General features: G+C 46.3%; 3 protein-coding genes across 3 annotated transcripts; 2 read left to right on the top strand and 1 right to left on the bottom strand.

Annotated features, from left to right (window-relative positions):
* The first annotated feature begins 5,158 nt into the window (after nt 1-5,158).
* On the top strand, nt 5,159-5,548 carry LOC123082463 (auxin-responsive protein SAUR71-like). Its single transcript, XM_044504792.1, has one exon. The coding sequence runs from the start codon at nt 5,221-5,223 to the stop codon at nt 5,503-5,505; it is 285 nt and encodes a 94-aa protein (XP_044360727.1). The 5' UTR covers nt 5,159-5,220; the 3' UTR covers nt 5,506-5,548.
* A 5,030-nt stretch (nt 5,549-10,578) lies between these two features.
* Nucleotides 10,579-10,857, top strand: LOC123083975 (auxin-responsive protein SAUR71-like). Its single transcript, XM_044505812.1, has one exon. It carries the CDS (start codon nt 10,579-10,581, stop codon nt 10,855-10,857), a length of 279 nt encoding a protein of 92 aa, XP_044361747.1.
* An 8,650-nt stretch (nt 10,858-19,507) lies between these two features.
* LOC123087341 (uncharacterized) lies at nt 19,508-21,341 on the bottom strand. Its single transcript, XM_044509333.1, has 2 exons — nt 21,051-21,341; nt 19,508-20,368 (listed from the first exon to the last, which is right to left on the bottom strand). Exons 1-2 carry the CDS (start codon nt 21,198-21,200, stop codon nt 19,826-19,828), a joined length of 693 nt encoding a protein of 230 aa, XP_044365268.1. The 5' UTR covers nt 21,201-21,341; the 3' UTR covers nt 19,508-19,825.
* Between the last annotated feature and the right edge of the window lie 1,313 nt (nt 21,342-22,654).

The raw sequence follows: 22,654 nt of genomic DNA, 5'->3' as shown, positions 1-22,654 counted from the left end.
CCGTCGCTCGGAGATCGACGAAGCTCGAAAGATCACTCGACGCAAAAATAGAATGGATCGAGTCGACCGAAGACGAATTGCTCCCTGTCCACGAAGAGATTCTTTGATCCAGAACAGCGCACAACTAGAGCGCAAAGGTTAATCGGAAACGACATCAACTCCTTCTTCACTCAAAGCCTCAATCCATTCGGGGGCTAATGATGGGGTTATGTACCTAGGGTAGGGTCACGAACCCGTCCCAAGTAACTTACCCTAGGACATCCCTAGAAGAGGTCGCCTTCCAGTCGACCAACGAGGACTCACTCGACCAACGAGGACACACTCGACTGTCCTGAAGGACTCGACCACGAAGACGCACTCGACCACCAGGAGGTCAAGAGGCACTCTGCACCGCAACGGTCTGTAATTAAGTAGACTTTATGATAGTAAAGGCACTTTATGTGGGGCGTTACCAATAACGCCCCAGACTTAACTCACCTTAAACCTTCTCCTACGTGGGCTGGCTGGGGTCCTGGCGCACTCTATATAAGCCACCCCCCTCCACAGGCAGAAGGGTTCGGCACCTTGTAATCCAAACATCCATAATCCACTCGACCGCCTCTGGGCTCCGAGACGTAGGGCTGTTACTTCCTCCGAGAAGGGCCTGAACTCGTACATCCTTTGTGCTTACAACCTCTCCATAGTTAGGACCTTGCCTCTCCATACCTACCCCCCACTCTACTGTCAGGCTTAGAACCACGACAGGGCACGCCAGCGGCGGCGCTGCGCAGGGTGCGGGAGCAGCTCTGCCTTTCGTCCTCTCCCTCGAACGTGAGGGATTGGTTTTTGTCGTGGGTGTGGCAGGGAGCGGCGGCAGCGCTGGTGAGATGCGCTAGGGCATCGAGGAGACGACGCGATGATTTCGGGCCAGAGGTTTTTTTTTGTGCGTGCGTGGGGGTGGGGGAGGGGCCGAGGGGACGAAAAAACCAGCGAAAAAAACCGTGACGAAAAAAAACCATGGAAGGTGGGACGAAAAAAACCTGGAAGCGAGACTACCAACTGCTCCATTAGGAGTAGAGATTAGATTCTTTTTAGTTGTGACAATGTTTGAACTTGGAATAGAGCAAAATTCTCGGTAAACTTGATGTGCCAGGCCTTCGTTCATCGTGATTGTGATGTTGCTATCAATAAATTTTGGAAGATGAAATTATCTCTAGATTTAAAAATTTCTTGTGATACCCTCGCAAAGGGGTGATCATAATGAGGAATAATCTCGTGAAGGATAACAGGCACATGAGTGAATAGTGTTGCTTTTGCCATAAATATAAAACAAATAAACAAATTTTTTTGAATGCATAATGATAGTATCATAAGCGGTATCATGCATGTCAACTAGACTTTTTGAATGATGTGGCACACAATTAAATGAGGAAAGAGAGGATGTGATATCATATCATGATACCGTATCATATTAAATGTTATACTACTTTGTGTCATGCATGGCAATTAATCAGACAACCTAAGATACTAACTTATGATGCTATGCATTACGAAAGTAGTATTGTAAACTAGAATCATATGCATGGTACTAGTATATGTTACTCCCTATTACAACCAGCCTCATCTTTCAGGTAAGCTCTAACTCTATCCACATTGAAATCTTTCGTGCATGTAAATTGGTTGTGGAGGGTATACAAACTAGGTTTAGCAATTAAATCTTAGTGTGAACGGTGGTCCTCTGTTGGGTCTTACGGCTATGCATGAATGATGTAGTTTTTGCCCCAACAAAAATGACTTTCTTCTCCATTATAGGCTACCACTAGGTACCTCATGTTCTTTGTATTTTGGGTGTTTCTTGCTTCGGCCTCTGGAGTAGTAGCCCATTGGACAACTGTGCCAGTACTTAACAGATGTGAGGGAGATGGTTGTAGCCCATTGGACAATAAATTCTTTGATTCCACCCACCCCCCACATCGAGTACTGCCCAAGTAACTCAAGGCCTCCAGATGTCTGGGATCTAATTAACGTAAAGCAACAAGCTAACAAGATAGTCTGGCAATTTTGGACAAGATTCTTGTTTGTAAAAAACAAGATACTAGATTGTTGCGGTTTAGAGGTCTTAGCAGCCTTTTAGCACAACTGCCGAGATGAGGGTATCTTAAATGCCCTCGCTCGGTGCCGAGTTCAAACTTTTTTCGAGCTATCTGATTTGGTGTCAAAATTCTGCACCATGGAAGACGCTTGGGTGGCTCAAAAAGAGCAAGCAGATTCAATCTGTGCCGAAAAATTAAACTGTAATAGTAAAGAGGGCTTGAAGGGGCAATTTCGTCACTCCATGTCAACCGAGCCATCACGCAAAAGAAGAAAACATGTAACAGGATATAAAACCGCCCTTGATGGTCCGCAGGATAAGTCATGCCCAATCCACTCGATCTTGCTAAACGCCAACCCAACTCATAGCCTTCAAGCTTGCTGGATGGTAAAACAGGTGGCTAAGGGAGGCCAAGCCCTCCTCGGAGGCATGACCGCATACAAGAAACTTATGCATCAAGATATCAGAGGAAGAGAGCCCTTCGAGAGCTAAGCCACGTCCAACATATGAAAGCTTCAGATACGTGGTTGGACACGCCGATTACCTTCGAACAAAAGGATCAGCCGAAGACCGGCCAAGGCCGATGTCCGGCAACCTTGGTCCTCGACCCCATAGTAGACGGTTGTCAACCACAGAAGGTTTTGATGGACGGCGGTAGTAGCTTGAACCTCATCTATGAAGACACTCTAGATAAGATGCAATTCGACAAATCGTGCATCCAACAGAGCTATACCACTGTAAGGGGAGCATCCCTGGAAGAGACGCTCGATGTAGTGGAGAAGTCACCCTCGATGTGGTTTTCGGAACCCCTGAGAACTACCGATCCGAGGAATTGACCTTCCATGCCGTGCCCTTCCGAAGTGGTTACCACGCCCTATTAGAGCGTGAGGCATTCACCAAGTTCCATGCCATTCCGCATTATGGGTACATGAAACTCAAGATGTCGGGCCCAAACGGAGTGATCACCATGTTAAGTAACCATGACAGCGCACTTAGAGCCGAAAACAAAACGGTGTCGCTCACCCTTGAATCATTAGTTGAGGCCTTCGCGATCGAAGAGTTGACAACACTTCGTGCTACGGTCAACAGGGACGACGTCATCCTCGATAAAAGATCTAAATCTACCTCGCTTAAACCAGCCGACAAAATCATCAAGTTTTAGGTGCACCCTACGGACCCAAATAAAACAACATCCATAGGTTCGTAGCTTGAACCAGAGATTGACGAAGCCTACACAACTTCCTTATGGAAAATTGTGATATTTTCGATTGGGAACCCTCGGACATGCCACGAATCCCATGAAATCTGGCCGAGCATAGCCTGAATATAATTAAAGGCTCTAAACCTGTTAACCAGGCGCTCCGCCGATTTCCTGAGCTAAGTGTCAAGCTATGGGTGATGAACTGGCCAAACTACTTCAGGCCGAATTCATCAGAGATATTAAACACCCGATTAGCTGGCTAATCTGGTCAGGGTGCCAAAAAGGATGCGTTTTTCTCTAAAATTAGGCAACCTGCCAGAAGTTCTCTAAACATCAAGCCAGGTCAAGCAAAATAGCTAAAGTAAACAGTTCAACTAGGTAGCAGCCGTAAAGTTACATGGATCTTATCTTCTCGTATTTGTCCCACCAGAATCAGTCTGTCTCAATCCACACCGTGACCTAGTGGCCGCCGCATCTACACGCTCCTCAAACACTATGGTCGCAAGAAGAAATAGACATCAAAGTCTTGACACATGAATTAATGAGTGATAACACACGTGCGTTTCTTGTGCATCCACACAATCGGAGACTCCCGATGTTGGAAAACCATATGGTCTGGTTATGTTCTTGTCGATAGAGACCTCCGTTGAATGGGCTAATTGGCCATTATGTGCTCGTTCACAAGTCATGCGTGCCTTGTTGCTGCAAAACGGCATGCAAAGCACATGTTCCTCTATTGGAGAACGTATACGGTGTTTCAGCTTCAGGATGCTATCTATGTTCCCAGCCTAAAAATCATCATAACTTTTGTAAAGTAGATCAGCCTAAATCATCATAACTTAGCTCCCATTCAGAAGTTGCTTGCCATATATACTGTATGGTGGGAGCACTGGTATGCAGGCTTGTCAAAAAAAGAAAACACCTTGTAATATATGTGATAAAGTACTTAACCTTATGTTGTTCCAGATAAATAAAATAGAAGCGCTTTTCTCCTATTTCCTCCAGAAGGCCCAACCTGGAAAACCCAAAAAAACAAAGAGACCATTTGCCTTATCTATTGAAAAAAAGGAGTATGATGCCTACAAGGCTGTCTGGGGAGCTCCTAATCGGCGCTCTAAGCGCCGGTTGACCGAAATCACTAGTTGAGGAGCTCTGCACGCAAAGGTTGTCACGCGCGGCGCGCTTCTGAGACTTTTTCGGGGTGCTTCGCGCGCGACGCTCGCGCGGAGAGGCACTTCCGTGATTTTCGGTTTTTGATTTTTCTTTCTGGTTTTCCTTTTTTTTACTTTAGTTCTTAAACTTTTAGAGTTTTGTGATATAGTTTTGATCTGTTTCTGAGATATGTTTCCCTCTCTAGTGTTTTGAAAATTTTGAGCTTCAATTTTAGTTTTTTGTACCGGGTTCTTCGGATGCCATCTTAGTGTGAAAATTTGCAAGCACCTACAAAAGTCTTTCATCTTTGATGTCTAAAAAAACAGATTTTTCAAAATTATTTAACATTTCATTTGAATGTACCGTCCATTTGTTTGAGCGGTTTTGAATGTACTGTTCACAGGAGAAGAGATGAGCTCGGGGATCACAGTTGGATTTCCGGTTACTTTCTCCCTCGTTTTTTTGGCCACCATGCAACGAACCTAACCTTTCGATGGCCCCAGATTTTGGACTTCTTTCACACGACCGCCGCTCCTCCTCACAGGTCAAAAAGAAGCCGCCAAGTGCAATAAACTCGCATCCACCCCGAAGGATCGTCGAGGTCAGCCATGGCCACGAGACTATCCACGCCATGACTTTGACCACCTACGTATGATGAAGCACACGTTCTACTTCCCGGCCGTATAAATGTGCTGGCTCGCCCTCATCATCACCCAAGAAACCACAGCGCTCGCCGGAGCTCCAGGTCTCCAAGCTCGAGGCGATCGACCGATCTGACATATTCTTATTCATCGCCATGGCATGGAGGAAGAAGAACGGCGGCGAGTCGTTTTCGCCCGGCGCCTCGCCGTGTCGCGACGACGAGCAGGAGAAGGTCCCTAGAGGGCACGTCCCGATGGTCACCGGCTGCGGCGCGCGCGTGGTGGTGCCGGTCAGGCTGCTCCGGGACCCTCGCATCGCTGAGCTCCTAGACATGGCGGCGCAGCAGTACGGGTACGGCCAGCCGGGCGTGCTGCGGATCCCGTGCGACGCCGGGCATTTCCGCCGGATCGTCGACGGCGCGCTGCACAGGGCCGAATAGGCGCCCGGCGTCATTAGAGCATGTGTGAAACTGTGAATACATATGCAGCAGCGCCACTGTAGAAGAGTATAGTTCGATATACGAAGTCTGCTCTTTGATTGATCAGTTCTTTTGTACATGAACGCACCAGGAACGTGACAAATTTGTGTGAAATTTAAAGTGCTCACTCCACCTGCACTGCACAAGAACTACTCCAATATAGTTAGTTTTTCCATTTCAATTTGTGTCTAACAAGACACTGAAATCACAACCCAGATCATTAGTTAGACATGTTTCCTATTCTTTGGGCGCCTGAATTCTTTTGAAGCGCCAGTCAATTCTAGGTCCTGCAAGAGATGAGGACGCCATGGCCGGTCACGGCGTCGCCGGGGGGGAGGGGGGGTATCGATAGAAGGGTAGGTTTAGTGGGACTAGGACTGCCGATGTACCACCAAAGGAGGCAGCAAGGCATGAGAGGTAGTGTCGCCGGCCGCAGGTGGTTGGGCCCTAAGGTTCGACCGACGATGCCAGAGCTGGTTTGTTGGGGTGAGAGGAGGAAGAAAGGCTCTCGGGCGATGGATCATGACCAGATGGTACAAAAAAGTGATTGGAGCCAAAAAAAGAGAGAGAGGGCGGGGGGGGGGGGGGGGGGGGGGGGATCAGTCCACTGACAAATATTCGGCCCCAGTTACAAGTGTCTATCTTTCTGCTTTTTGCCACCATGACACCTCTAAGAAAATGTCTTTTTCAATGGCAAAGTGATGGTGAAAACTAATAATGTCTAGTTGTGTCATTTGTCATCCAAAAGAGCAAGATAGCTTAGAGATCCAAAATCTAAATAACCAAAAACATTGTGTCCTTAATTAAATAGTTGTCAAACTTCCTACTAAGAAACAAGCATACAAAATCAATGACATATTAAATATGTGGGATCCAATGACATCACTCATGTTCAATGGAAACACATGAATTCACACTTTTAGACCAGGTCGGTGATGGTGAAGCAAATTTTCTTTCGTTTTCAAACCTTTCCTACCGAAGATGGCTCAATGTTAAAACGAAGAGCGACTTAGTTGGAGAATGCCTCCCAGCGTGCCCGATGTCAATTTTTTTCTCTTTATATTATGTGATATAAACACATCACGGTTGCAGAATTATGTATCTCATTGCTGCCAAATGTGATTTCTGAGTGGATAGTAGATCATTGACCGGTAGCGTGGAACGCTGTACTAGAATGATTAGATTCCATTTAGTTGTCACAATGTTTGAATTTAGAATAGAGTGAAATTCTCGGTAAACTTGATGTGCCAGGCTCTTGTTCATCGTGATTGTGATGTTGCTATAATAAATTTTGGAAGATGAAATTATCTCTAGATTTAATTTTTTTCTTGTGATACCCTCGCAAAGGGGTGACCATAATGAGGAATAATCTCGTGAAGCATAACAGGCACATGAGTGAAAAGTGTTGGTTTTGCCATAAATATAAAACAAATAAACAACTTTTTTTTTGAATGCAGGTTCACTCACTCCATATAGTTATCTTTCAGGTAAGATCTAACTCTACAAACATTGGAATCTTCTGTGCATGTATGATAATTGGTTGTGCGGGCTATAGAAACGAGGCTTAGCAATTAAAACTTGGTGTGAATGGAGGTCCTCTGTAGGGTGTTGATGTAGTTTTTGCCCCAACAAGAATGACTTCTTCTCCATTACAGGCTATCATTATGTACCTCGTGTTCTTTGCATTTTGGGTGTTTTCTTGCTTTGGCCTCTAGAGCAGCAGCCCATTAGGACAGCTAAGCCAGTACTTAACAGATGCTGGGGAGATGGCTGTAGACATCAGATCCGACGATCAGAAACGTCCAGATTGTCAAAACGGGCAGCTAAGAAGCAAAACATTGAGAGGGCTCACACTGGATGCAATCCCCCAAGAAGAGTTAGAATGGCAGTTCCCGCTCCTTGAGCGGTACTAAATAAATGATTACTCGAATCAGGGTTTTGGGCATAGGCTTTGCTTTATTGTCCAAAATATCATGGTTTGAAAATCTATCCTCCATAGTGATTTCTCAAAAATGAAACCCTTTTTTATGGTTTATTACAATAGCTGCTTCTTAATTCGGAACACCTCTTATATGCATTTTTTTACAGAGAATTTGCAAAAAGAATATATACTAGGAACAAATTCCTACAGTTTCGCTTAAGAAAGAGCTATGAACAGAGCAAACATCCAACAAATTGTGAGGCGAAGAACTGGGTGCAACTCAAGTGGTTAGCTTCTTTTGGTGAAATCAAGATGTTGTACCGGTTCAGTATCTCGAAGGTGCTCATATATAGGTGTGCATGCATGTGTTTATAGGATTCAGTCTTTCTAGGGGTGTTTATAGGATTAAGTGTATGTGCATGTATACAATCATATGAGTTTGTACCGTGTTAAAAAAAAACCCGGAGGAGTGACTTGTTCAACCATGCACCGAACCTGCTCGGGGATCCATGCATCGCGGAGCTGCTTGACATGGCGGCGCAGCAGTACGGGTACGGCCAGCCGGGCGTGCTGCGGATCCCATGCGACGCCGGACACTTGTCCGCCGAGTCGTCGACAGCGCGCTGCACAGAGCCGACTAGGCGCCCGGCGTTCTCGTAGCAGGGAGCAGGGTCGACAGTGTAGAGGAAATATAATTGGATATACAGTCTGTTCTTTGATTGATCAACTCTTTTAGACATGAATATACGAGGGATGTTACAAATTTGTGCCAAATTTGAATTGCTCACGCCACCTGTGCAAAACCATACTACTGCTCGCGCGCGCGCTGTCTTTCCGTATCTGTGCGGTGGGTGGGCAAGCTAATCTGATACCAGTAGTACATTCCAGTTTTGATGCTACGCGGCGCCACGATCCATCCATCCAAATTTATACTAGTTTTATACTGCTCCCTGATTTTTGAAACTGTGCCATGTGGTAAAAACTCAGCTTGTTTAGGTAGTAGTATTCGTTTCTGAATGGCGCTAGTTGCTTGTTGACTTGTTGTTCATCGTTGCTTAGTTTGTGATTTTGTTTTCGTGTGGTTTCATCTTTAGCGTTGTATCGGTGACATCTTTAACGTTTTACTCTTCTATCTAATGGATACAAGCAGCTCTCAACCATGAGGCTCCTAGGAGCAGGCACCAACACACCAGCCGCATGGACATCCTCAACTAGAGGAATCATCGACACAACATCATCGACCACGGGAACCACCTCCACGGCGAGCTCATGCACCTCTAGTTGCTCACATAACATAGGTGAAACACGTCCTTCACACAAGTTCGTCAATGAGTCCACCTCCACCTCTAAATGCTCCACAGACAAAGGCGAAGCAAGGCTCGGATGTAGCTCCCGAAGCTCGGGCATGGCCTGCAGGACTGGATCCACGAGATCGCCGATGGACTCGCCCTGGATGCTAGGCAGCACACGCGATAAGCAGGCGAAGATGATGAATTCTACGACAAGTTGGTTATGTCGTATGTGACTTCAGTGAGTTCTACGAATTCCGTGACAAATGGGCGGCTGATCAGCTTATGCCTGACAAGACAGGTGATTGCCTCGTGAAGGTGAAACCAAGCGGATAAAAACCAAAGCGGGACAAAAGCAAGAAGGGTGGCACCATTCGGAAGGCGTCCGCAATTTGTGTCCATGTCAGTTGTGTCTGTGTCGTCTGATGTCCAGATTGGTTCTGTAGATGATGAGGAAAGGCGTATGTGACTGCTTAATGGATATGTTCCTTGGTCTCTTGGGTTGTCCTCATGGTTTAGCTTATCATCGTGCATTTGGTGGTGTTCGATGTATTCATTCGTGGTGTTCTCATTAGGAGTGTCTTTGCAATGTAGTAGTTTAATGGCTTGTAATTGTTGCGTGTTTGGAATGCTTGTAGGGTTGACCATGCAGTCATGGGGTTTCGGGCTTTATGAGTAGTCCGCATGTGGTTTATTTGTATTGGTGTTCTCCTGGTTTTTTTTAATTGGGCAATTCCCTTCTTCTTAATTAACCGACGAGACAATTCTTTTGCCTTCTTTTTAATTTTTTCCTCTCCTTTTTTTTGCAAATTCAGTCAATTTAGATACAACTGACGTGGAACAATTGAACATCTTTTCTTTGAATGCAAGTTAGTTCACTTCATATAGTCTTGGTTGGTTGTGCAAGGTATACACACACAAGGCTTAGATATCGAATCTTATTGTGAGTGATGGTCCTATATTGGTCGTTACAGCTATGAAGGAATGATGTAGTTTTGTCCCCAACATAAACCACTTCTTTGTTATAGATTGTCATTATGTACTACTTGGTCATTGTATTTTGGGTGTTTCTTGCTTCGGCAAGAAGTTTAGCCCTCGGGCTATCACTTGTATGGTTTTCGGCTTGATTTCCCTCATAAATGAGGTTTATTTATTATTGTTTTCTGGTTTTTCTTATAAACTGACCACTCTCGTGGCATTTTGCCACTTTGCGTGGAATATTCAGGTGGGGAAATCATCCACATGCCCCCCTCTCCATTTTTTTTTGCTTAAGATTTAGCAACTGTTAATTCCGAACTCCTCTTATATGCATTTATTTTCACACAAAATTTGCAAAATACACCGTGGGAACAAATTCCTAGATTTTACCAGAAAAAATTTACAAATTAGGCAAATAGGCAGCAAACTCTTTTTTCGGGTAAACTGTGAGGCGTGACTTGTTCAACCATGCAATGAACCTAGCCCGCACCCCTTGCAGTAAGAATCAGTGGCCCAAGACTGGAGACGACAAAGATACCACCGATCCCTCTACGGGTCAAAAGAAGCCGACGCCATGCAAGTGCTAAACTCCCATCCATGATCCACCCCAAAGGATCCATGGCCACGACGTTAACCTCGATTGTACGAACATAGGCACTCCTTCCTTCCACTACTGGAGGCATGCATGCATGGCCCCCGTCTTGCTCCCCAATCCCCATATATAAACGTACTACTGGAGTAGCTAGGCATCTTCATCTCCCCGTAGCGCCACCGAACAAACCCAAGTCCTCAAGCCCGAGGCGATCAAGCAGTATCTGATCTCTTCTTAATTTCTTACTGATCGCCATGGCACGGGGAAAGAAGAACGGCGGCGAGTCGTCAGCGTCGCCATGCCACTTCGACGAGCGGCACAAGGTCCCGAGAGGGCACGTCCCGATGGTCACCGGCTGCGGTGCCCGAGTGGTGGTGCCGGTGAGGCTGCTTGGGGACCCGTGCATCGCGGAGCAGCTTGACATGGCGGCGCAGCAGTACGGCTACGGCCAGCCAGGTGTGCTGCGGATCCCATGCGACGCCGGGCAATTCCGCCGGGTCGTCGACGGCGCGCTGCACAGAGCCGACACGTGAAGAGATCATGTGTGGAGCTGCATGTATATATATGTGCAGCGTCGACAGTGTAGATGGATGTATGTAGGTGGATATATACGTATATAGTCTATAGACATGTGTGGAGCGCCACATCTTTAGGCGGCCTGACTAAACCATACAAGGGTCCGGCCTTAAGCTGTAAATATAGATCTCAAACAGTTGGTACTCCCTCCGTTTCATAATATAAGAGCGTATTTGACAATATTGAAAGTGTATCTGGCTACCAATTCTCCAAGTCACCCTGTCAGGATCATCAGATAGAAGAACATCATCCACCAAAGCTTTTAATTCTTCAAATAAGTTTCACCCCTCAAAGTTCTTATGAATTGCAGACAATCCCAACCTTCAGATTTCACCATGATGACAGTAACTTTCTTAGAGAAGCACACCGTATATAATCTGGGGAATCTGACAGCAAGAGGAGTATCATCTATCCAAATGTCTTCCCAAAACAGAGTTTTTTTTCCATCACCAAGTACTCTCTTGGCAAATCTCTAAAGATACTATTGACTTTCATCAAACCTTGCCAGAAGTGGGATCCACCAGATTCTGCACCCATACTTGAGAAGGTCTGAGAATGTGCGTTTTATTTTTGTTGACAGGTTCCGCCACACACCTTTCATGTTTTCTGCTCCCTCTGTCTCATAATATAAGACGTTTTTTGACCCTACTGTAGTGTCAAAAGACATCTTACATTATGGGGCAGAGGGAGTAGTTTCCAAAGCCACTTGAAAAGCAAGCATTGATTCATAGTCTGAAGATCTGAACCCCACGACCACCACATTCTTTAGGTAAACCAACAGAAGGCCAATTGATCACGTGATATTTCTTTTTTATTTTGACTGTCTTGCCAAACCATCCTAGCTCTACCGGAGTTCATCATTTTCAGGGAACCTTTAGGAGTTTGCAAAAAGGAAAGCATAAATAATGGAATGCTGCTAAGACAGACATTGGTCAAATTAAAAGTGGCCATGTCTCCAATGGAAAGTAAATTCCCAATCCAACCAGTCATTCTCTTATCAATCTTTTCCTCAAATATCAGAGTACTGATAGATATTGCTTTATGGATAGCTTTATGCACCGCATTTGAGGTTCTAAAGCTGGGTGTACATGCGAAGAAGACTTGTCAAGTTGCGTTTACGCCAGTCCAAGCCAAAGAGATGTAAAAGAACAATACCTATAAATATAGAAAAGAAGTCTATCCTAAACTCCAAGTCATGGTGCTTGGTCTAACTTTAACGCTGGACAACTATGAAATTGCCCACATTAAACCCTGAAACTTTCTAAATCTGTATGACTGAAATCCTAGCTGATTTGACGGATAAAACTCTAGCCAATATTCGCTCAGGATATCCAGTCTAGTGCATGAGCAGCGTGGTGCAACTAACCACACATACGAGTTCTTCAACCCCAGCTACCATGCGAAAAAATGGAACCAACTTTTCATTTGGGGAAATAATACAATGGGATAAAAGTTATAACAATGTCGCAACTAAAAGCTACTCCCTCCCTCCCTCCCATAATATAAAAGGGTTTTTTACACTAATGTTCGTGTCAAAAACACTGTTGTATTATGGGACGGAGGGAGTATAGTTTTAGGAAGAATTCTGTAAGTGGGATACTAGCTAGTTGTCAAGAGTTCATAAATAAATAGAGGAATCCATGGAATTTCATAGCAATGTCTTGTTAGCTGGCACACGCGGTACAAGTTTTTGACAATCCATGCTTCTTCTCTTTAACACTCGGTGACCCAAGAGATAGATCCCAAACTGTCAAAAGAAGACGCCCAATGCAATGGAACTCCGGCTGGTTCACCCTGAAGAATCCAGGTACTCTCAAAGTCTCCGTGGTACAAAGTCTAGTCTCCAACTGGGCCATATGCCCATATGAGCCAAGCAACATAGTTTTGTACGTTGACCGCGCGCGCGTGAGGACCCTACGGTGCTTGCATATAAATACGAGGATCTCAGCATCCTTGTCGTCTCACCGCAGCACCAACCAAGAAAAAGAAAGAAACCAAACGAACAGCTCGAGGCGTGTCATCTCCATGGCATCGAGGAAGAAGAGTGGCAGCGAGCCATCAGCGCCGGGTCACGGCGAGAAGGTCCCGAGGGGGCACGTCCCGATGGTCACCAGCTGCGGCCAGCGCGTGGTGGTGCCCGTGAGGCTCCTCGCTGTTCCCTGCATCGCGGAGCTGCTTGACATGACGGCGCAACGCTACGGGTACGGCCAGCCGGGCGTGCTTCGGGTACCATGCGATGCGGCGCATTTCCGGCGGGTCCTGGATTGCGCGCTGCGGAGAGCCGGCTAGGCCAATGCCTAGGCAGTCACACCAAGCGGGAACACATATGGTGGAGCTTTGTATACACAGTGTGGATGAATATAGGTGCATATAATACATGTGTAGTCCGTCCTCTTTTTTTTTCCTTCATTGATGTAGTCCGTTCTTTGATTGGTCAATTCTTATATGGATAGAAGTGCATATATACAGTGTAGATGAAAATGTCTACATATATTTATGAAAAACGTTTGCAGCCGATTGGCCGGCTGAGCAGGCATCGTTGGATCCCGTCGCGATCGAACCGCCAGAGTTTAGCCAGGTCATCCCAAGCACGACCAAAATGCATGGCTGTGGGGGCCACGCATCGCCCGTCACCCGGTCTTCTTTCTTATCTACGCGATCCCCATTCCATTTTGCTTTCTTCCCCACCGGATGGAATGGAGATCGGGTAGATAAGAAGGAAGCCGGGGCGTGCTCGTTGCCATGCCGGCTCACCTGTCGGTTGGGACACGTGAGTTGCCGGTGCAGGGAGGAGTGCACAGCAGGGACATGCTCGTCGCCATGGCTGCTGCCAGCTGCGTGCGCTCCTCTACATGGCCACCCGCAGCCGGGGGTGCGCTACGATGATGTGCATGAGGGGTAGGTGACGGCGGGCTGGAACCAGTGAACAATGATGTTGCGACCACGTCTCCGTTTTGCTGGAACCGGCTACACAAGGTGCTGGAACCAGATCGCCGGAGTGCTGCAATCATGGTGCCGTTTACTGGAACCGGCTTCTAGCAATGCTGGAGCCAGCGTGAGGAGATGTTGGAACCCGCTTCGAGCGGTGATGGAACCGATGTGTGGATACGCGGGAAGTGTCGCTGCGTGGTGCTGGAACAAGCACATAGAAAAGCTCGAACTGGTGATGGTATGTGCTGGAGCCAGCACACAAAGATGCTGGGAACGGGCGACCATGGGTGTTGGAATTAATGTCACCGACACGGCGGGATGTTGCAACCAGCCGCGACGATTGCTGGAACTTCGTTTTTTTTAATGTTTTTCTTTGTTTTTTGCTGCAACCCGCGGTTAATTCAGGTTTTTTCTTTTTTTTTACTGCAACTGAAGAGTGCAAAAGCTGGAACCTTTGTTGCATGGTGCTGGAAAGGTGCATCGGGTGCTAGAATATGGGAAGGTGACGATGGTGAACGGCCGGCCAGTATCAACGGTGAGTCGAGCTACAAGCAGGGGATGGTGGCGAAGCTGCAATCCTGTGGAGCTGCATTTCGTGGTGCGGGACGTGTAGCCGTTTTTTTTTTGTAAGAGTTGCGACCTGAGTTGCGGTCATCGGAGGCGAGGCGAGGACGGTGCTAGAGGCCCCTCGTCGACCGGCAGGGTCACCGCTCGCGCGCATGATGAAGGCGGAGCTTTGAATGTGTGTTGAGTTCTAAACGAAGCTTTCTGGATTATTATTTGGGGGGGGGGGGGGGGGGGGGGGACTTGCGACCGGTTGAAATCAGGTCCAAGCCGCCGTTTTTCTCTAAAACTAGGCAACCTTCCAGAAGCTATCTAAAATGCAAGCCAAGGTAAGAAAAATTGCTTAATAAAGTATAAACAATTGAACTAGGTACAAGCCATGAAGTTACCTGGCTCTTGTATTGACGTCTTGGTCCGACAAGAATCGGCCTGTCTCAGTCCACACCGGTGACCTAGTGGCTACCGCATCTACAATTCTACACACTCCTCAAACTCTTAACTCTATGGTCGCAAGAAGAAATAGACATGAAAGTCTCGATACATGAATTAATGAGTGATAACACACGTGCGTTTCTTGTGCATCCACACAATCTGAGACGGCCGATGTTGGAAAACCATATGGTCTGGTTATGTTCCTGTCGATAGAGACCTCCGTTGAATTGGCCAACTGGCATTATGTGCTCGTTCACAAGTCATGCGTGCCTTGTTGCTGCAAAATGGCATGCAAAGCGCATGTTCCCAACCTAACAATCATCATAAATTTTGTAAAGTAGATCTAACGGCCTATATCATCATAACTAAGCTTCCATTAAGAAGTTGCTTACCACACATACTGTATGGTGGGAGCACTTGTAAGCTGTCTTGTCAATAAAAACATGTTTTAATAAGGCATTTACTCCTTCCGTTTCTAAATATAAATATTTTTAGAGATTTCAATATATATACTACATATGGAGCAAAATGATTGATTCTACAATCTAAAATGCGTCTATATACATTTGTATGTAGTCCGTATTCAAATATCTAAAAAACCTTATATTTAGAAATGGAAGGAGTATGTGATGAAGTGCTTGTTGTAGCACAACGGTTGTTTAATCTTACGTTGATCTAGATAAATAAAATATAGAAGGATAGATTTTCTCCTCTTTTCCTCCAAAATGCTGAACCTGGAAAGCCCAAAAAATAAAGAGGCCCTTTGCCTTATCTATTGAAAGAAAACAATATTATGCCTACAAGGCCGGGTGCGGCTATATCCCCCTTTTATTTTATTCTATTTTATTTTATGAGAAACAGCCATGTCCCATCTGTTCCGAGAAACTAGCTGACCTCGCCCGGTAACCACGTGTCAAGTTATGCCGATGTTGTGACGATGTCACACGTGTTTTTCCATTTTCCATTGTGTATCTTCTACACTTTTTAATACATATTCTGCAGTATTATATATATATATATATATATATATATATATATATATATATATATATATATATATATATACTAGCAAGATGCCCGTGCATTGCATGGAACATCAAGATGCATTTCTTTACAAAACACATGTTGTGATTGACCCATGCAAGAGTAATCCCATGTGTAAAAACTAATGATATCTCAAGAATTTTATCGGAAAAATGGTATCTCGAGAATTTCATCGAAAAAATGATATCTCGAGAAAGATGAGAGATAAGATAAGGAGGAGTGGAGCGTGGTGGTGACTGGTGGTCGGACTGGACGGAGGCATGGGGATGGACGGCGCCCACAGCGGCCACCTGGCCAGGTTGTTCCAGAGACCTCCTTTTTTAATTGCTTAGCAATGAGGTTGTGGGAGATAAGATGAATGAGGCAAGGCCTTATCTGTAAATGTGGAGAGAGGTGCGGTTTTTTTTGTAAAATTATCATAGTTTGCTTTCTATCCGTCAGATGTAGATCGGACGGTCTATATTGCAAGATGGCAGACACACCATCATCATCAACTTGGTTTTTTATAAGAGTAGAGATATATATTACAAAAGTACTTTATATTATTTTAAAAGTTATTTACCTTGCATTTGAAATAGGTTCAGTGTGAAAAATATTTGTGTTGTGTATGAAAAATGTTAATCATTTGTACAAAAGTTGTTTATGACATTTCCAAAATGTCGCACGTATGAAAAAAAATGGTCATGTCATTTACCAATTGTTTATACGGTGTAAAAAAATATGTTCATCTAATTCAAGAAAATGTACTTTACATTTAAAAAAGATTCACGGGGTTCAAAAATGTGTTTGTCACATTTAGAAAAATCATTTGCACAAAAGTGAAGAACATACCCAAGGAAAATCAGTAAAAAAACCCGATAAAGAAACAAAAATAAAAGTAAAAGAAAACTAGAGAAACAAAAGTATAACAAAAAGAGAAACAAAATTATAAAAAGAAACAGTGAAAACCAAAAATCCGAAAATATTATGAGAGAACACCAAGAGAAAACCTTAAAAAACACAGCAAAGCGACCCAGTGGAGCTCCCCGGAGGGAAAGAACAACCAACGAATGCAGCAGAGTTGATGGGCCGGAGCGCTTCTCATCGCCCGTTGGCAATTCCTAATAGGAATGGATACGGGAAGGGGAGCAACTAGTTGATGAGCGTTTCTTCGGAAGCCTTAGAATAATCAGCGTCACTTGGCGCGCTTTTAACCGCCCGTCATGTGTTGTATTCTAAACACTCTCACCGAATTTTTATTTTATTTTTCCGCACGTGTTTTCGGCTTTTTAAATGGGTATTTTTCGACGTTTTGGTTTTCCGTCGGTCTTCCTTAGCTTTTGGAAAAAAATCACGAAAAAACGTGTTTTCTCGATTTTGCTTTCCCGAGAGTTATGCCCATGCCTCTCGGAAACGGAAAAAACGGGTTTTCTGTTTTTTTTTCCTTCCGCGAAAGTCATAGTCGTGCCTCTCGAAAACGGAAAAAAATGTGTTTTATGTTTTTTTTCTTCTGTGAGAGGAACGGTTTTGCTTCTCTGAGAGGCACGGTTGTGCTTTCGCGAGAGGCACAGCCGTGCCTCTCGAAAACGGAAGAAAACGCATTTTCTATTTTTTTGATTTCACGAGAGGCACAGTTTCGCTTCCGCGAAAGGCATGGTTGTGCTTTCGCGAGAGGCACGACAGTGCCTCCTCAGAAACGAAAAAAAACATGCTTTCTCTTCTTTTTTTTCTTCTGCGAGAGGCACGGTTTTGCTTCCGGGAGAGGCTCGGTTGTGATTTCGCGAGAAGCACAGGCGTGCGTCTTTCGGAAAGGGAAGAAACTCATGCTCTTGGTTCGGTTTTTCCGTCCGATTTTTTGTCCGGTTTTTTCGTGAAAAAAAGTTCGTTAAAACCTATCAACATGGAATCTAGTTTTGAAGATCTCGGCATGAGGAATCCAACGGTGAAAATGGTTCTAGATTTAGACCCACGGTTTAAGAGATAAAATGTTTCGAATAAACAGATATATGAAAAAAGGAAAAACTCCCAGGTTGCGACAAGTGGCGCACATGCAGCGCGCGACTTGTCGCACCCTAGGAAGGTGGGAGTGATATTTGCAATGAGTACTCCTTAATTAGTGACTTCGTACGGGAAAACATAGCCCTAGCATACAAGGCCCACGTGCCACTTACAAACCGTACTACACCAGTTGAAACCCTACGTGGCCCAAACATCAACTCAAAATCGCACTGGCTCCTTAAATAACCTACCTATCCCGAGATCCATGTATATCTACCTAATGGGTGTGGCTACGTCTTACCAAGTCTCAGTCAAGTGATATGGTATGTAAGAAAAAAAAGCTCAATTTTTTTGTATGAATCTCCACGCAAGATCAAAGTTATATAATATCAACTGAGACATAACGAAGTCTTAGTCGACTGAGACTTAGCAAAAGTGTTGCCTAATACTACCTCCGTCTCTAGAAAATGTCTTAGATTTTGACACAAAGGTAGTAATGTACATTTGCTTTGATGATAGTGCAATTCTTTTTTCTGCCCAGAGCTCCCCCAATGTCAAATTGTCATAATATTTTGCACGAAAATAGAAAACTTGTTCATCCTTAATATACAAAAAAAATAAATTGTTTGCTAATATTCGAAATAACTTTTCATCTGGGAGATGATGTGCTCGTGGTCAGCTATAGATTTTTGAAACATAAATGAACGAAAAAAGCTAATGTTGAAACAAGCCAGCGCTTGCTCGCCGAAAAAGAACGCTTGCAGTAAGCAAGCGCTCCCTTGCTTTGACTGTTCTAACTTGGTGATGGGCCAGCCCACCACGGCGCCGAAGCTGGCTCCAGCTCGCTAAAGGCGATATATGGCGGGCCCAGCACAAGACGAAACCCCACGATATCCATCACAGCACCTCCACATCGTTGGAATGTTTAAATTTGAATTTTTCAAGTTGGCAGAGCATGTGGGTTAAAAATAGCGTATAGATACATTTATTTATGCGACGAGTAATTCTGGACGGAGGAAATATTTTCCTAAGCTACCTATCCTGACCTATGTATACGTGACCAGCACTACGACTGATTCGACGATGGTAGAGTACATTTTAGATTTGGGAGCAGACATCATTCATGGCCGTTAAATGGTAGGCACGGACGGGGGTACGGCCCACAGAGTACATGGATACGCTGTCGAACTGCAATGCATGACATGTAACCTGCGGCCTCTGCGACCCATTAAAACCTCACACAGGCTCAGCAGCTTGGCTTTCCCTGTCATCCCCTACCAGAAGACAACCGGGCACGGACAACCATCACATCGGCCATTAACCGGCATTCATTCATGCCGGGCTAGCACTAGATCACAAACCGCACTGCACTGCTGCTCATTCATCAAGGCTGCTACAGCAGCTGCGACGTCAAACTCCCCGTCATCATCATCGTCGTCGTCGTCCCCGGCATTAAAAAGGAGGCGAGGAAGCCCGTGACACCCCCTAACTAAGAGCGAACTGGTCGCGTCGTCCGCCATGAATGAATGGGATGCCGAGATGAGCACCGCTGGCGGCAATAACTGAAGCTGCACGCACATGGAAGAAGCAACGGACGATCGAACAATTGGCACGCAGGCAGACGCTTTGAGCAATTATGGATGGAGTTCGGTTCTACCAGCAGGAATAGTAGTTTCATTCATTCATGTTCTATCGAGTGTTTGATTGATCTGACATGACAGAATCATCGGGGACGGCCGGCCATACTCGGAAATGGACAAGCAAAAAATCTTGATCGGAGCACCTCCACCTCCCTACCGGAATCCGTCGGTGGCATCAGAAAAACAATGGCGTCGTCGTGGCCAATCCGGGCGCCGGAGGCCTGCCTGCTGCCTACCTAACGCGCCGAGGACGAGGACGGACGACAACCATCTTGACGGAGGACCTACTTCTTCTTGGCTTGGCTTGGCTACGTGGTTGGAGTAGCTGCTAGCCGGGCTAGGTGCCGAGGAAGCCGACGTTGAGGTCGATCCTTGGCTTCTTCTTGGGGGCCGGTGCCGGGGGCGGCGGCACGTGCGACTCGCAGCGCGGGCAGCGGGGGTCGCTCCGGGCGATGAGCACGTAGAGGAAGCAGCGCGGGCAGGCGGCGGCCACCATGCCCCCGCCGCCGGCGCTGGCGGACGGGGAGTCGCAGCCGTCGCCCTGCTCCACGGCAACGTCGCCGCGGCGCTTGACGGAGGAGGTGGTGACCGAGGAGGAGGACGGGGAGGCGCCCGCGGTCGCGCCCGCGCCGCTGTGCTGCTGCTGCTGCTGCTGCTGCTGGTGGTGGTGCCCCTGCTTGCCGCGCTCGAACCGCTCCAGCGCGGTCTTGACCTTCTCGATCGTGCAAACGCTGTGGTACGTGGTGGTGGCGGCGCAGTCCGCCGCCGGCGCCATCGTCGGCAACGGCGCCATGGCGGCGCCGGCGGCGGGGAAGAGGTTGAGGTCCCCCCTGGCCGACGGCGGCGGGCTGAGGTGCTTCTGCAGCGGTGGCTTGCCGGGCTGCACGCACGCAAAGAAATCACCGCAGTAAGTATTCGAAGATCAATACCAGTACACCGGAGTAGCTGTTATTGCAGAGGGTACCACTCCTATTTGCATGGTTGAGATTTCAATGGCCATGTCGTGAATGAAGTCTTAAGTGAGGCTACTGCATTATTGGGCAAGATCACTCAGAATAATTAAACTTGCCGGTGGAACATGGCAGACAAATTAACTGCGAATAATCTACTCCACCCAGGGAACAATTGCTACTAGTACTCTCCTGTAAATACAGTACAGTACTGGTACAATAATAAATACTCAAGATATTACTACTACCAGTACAAAACTAATGCAAGTCTATTTGATCTATTCATCCATAGCCCTCCCACACAAAAGAAAGACCAAAAGTTGGAGAAGGCTCCTGCACATGGGAATTGCATAGCCTCAGGCCCAAAGTTTACCTCACCGTCTTGTATGACAAGCCCACAAATGGAACTAATAACTAGTCGGCGGTCAAATTTGCCGACAAAACAACTAGTAATTCGGCGCGCACGATTAAAAGGAGACTAATCGGCCCATTGACCGAACAAATTGAAAAGTCTTACTCTAATCGCAATTGAGCACGGAAGAAGAAGAAGACGAAGCACACGCGAACAGAGAGTGAGAGGAAACAGAGCATGGACCGTGGAGCGGCGCGTACCTGCAGGGCGGCGGCGTCGTGCCTGGGGTCGTCGGCGGCGGGGGCGGGCGCCTGGCAGCCGCCGAGGAAGTCCCGGGTGACGAGCTCCGGCGCCATGGTGCCGCCGTCCGCCGCGCGGGGCATCATGAAGCCCACCGCCTCAGCGACCATCCAGCGCGCCACCTCCAGCTCCAGAGAGGAAGAAGAGGCGGGCCGATCGATCAAGGTGCGTGGTCCGTCAGAGACGAGGAGGAGGAGGGGGGAGCGGCAATGGAGGTTGGGAGGGAGGGAGGGGATAAATGGGAGGGGGAAACAGGGGGGGTTTTGGAGGCACGTATGGGCGCCATTAATTGGGGTGTTGGAAAGGGAAGGCATGAGGACAAGATGTGCATTCAATGCGGGCTAGCGGGCATTGATGGGCTCCCTCCGGGTGCGTGTGTGATTTTTTTTTTTTTTTTTTTTTTGAGGAAGGGGTGCGTGTGTGATGAGTGAGCCTGCGTGAGAGGGACGGACGGGCCGATGGGGATGGACCAGCCTACGCCACTGCTCACCATTCATGGCCTCACTCGTCAAGCCTCTCTCTAATTATTTCCCTCCTCCCTCTTCAATCAAGAATCAAGACTGGGTGTGAGGATTATGTTTGGTAGTACTACCCCGCGTGGTGGCGTAAACATACAAGAAGATCGGGCGGACGCAAGTGGGAGTGGAGTCGAAGCACGGGCTCGTGTGGGGATTCGGTGGGCCCGTGCTCCAAGGTATCAACCTCGGGATTGCTTAACAAAAAAGGTCTGTCTAGGACACATCTAAGCTGATAGTTATGTCACATCTAAGCAGATTTTCATTTTGTTTGTGGTCCATTTTTTGTCATTGTTTTTTTTTGTTTCTTTGTTGCTCCATTATATATTTGTGGGAGGTTAGATGTGATATCCTTAAGAAACATCTAGATGTGAATTAGACAAACCGTAACAAAAAATGAACCCTCAAAAATTGCCCATTAAACTATTGCAAAGGTCGGTCCTACTGATCGACTGATCCATTGTTGTTACAAGGAGGACCAGTTTGTTTGCCACCTATTTTTCGAGAGAAAAGTGGAGCTTTATTTTAGAAATTATTACGGTGTTGAGATCAAGAAGCAAGAAGCAAAAGAGGTTCCATGCATGAGGGTCCTTTGGTTGAGCCACACGGCCGTGGCACGGCCCGCACGACCATATTCCGCTAAACAAGATTTGTGAAATTTGCTAAGCTACGATAGTCTAAAGAAAACACTCCCACAGTACTATTTAGAGTACAGTGCTACATGGTACTCCTGCTGTTTAACACTAATTGCCTAGTAGCTCAATGCTATTTATTAGGGTTATGATGATGTCTAGACTAATTTAGACTTCTTTTATTCATGGAAAAAGGCAACAGTCGCGGACCACTTGTGTCCGCTCAAGATAAAGACTTGTGATCAGGGTTTAACATTTTTTTCTACAGCATCATATTGGTCTCCAGCGCGTAGCATACCTTTTCTTTTTACTTGTGATGACACCGCCAACTATAGAATACTTATGTCCAAAGGGGGGAAATCCGGAAATGTTAATGCTGGATTGACCAAGAATTTTCTAAAATTAAATGACGAATGG

Source organism: Triticum aestivum, chromosome 4A (genome assembly GCF_018294505.1).
Source record: "Triticum aestivum cultivar Chinese Spring chromosome 4A, IWGSC CS RefSeq v2.1, whole genome shotgun sequence".
NCBI classification, from domain to species: domain Eukaryota; kingdom Viridiplantae; phylum Streptophyta; class Magnoliopsida; order Poales; family Poaceae; genus Triticum; species Triticum aestivum.
This window is presented reverse-complemented; position numbering and strand designations above follow the sequence as displayed.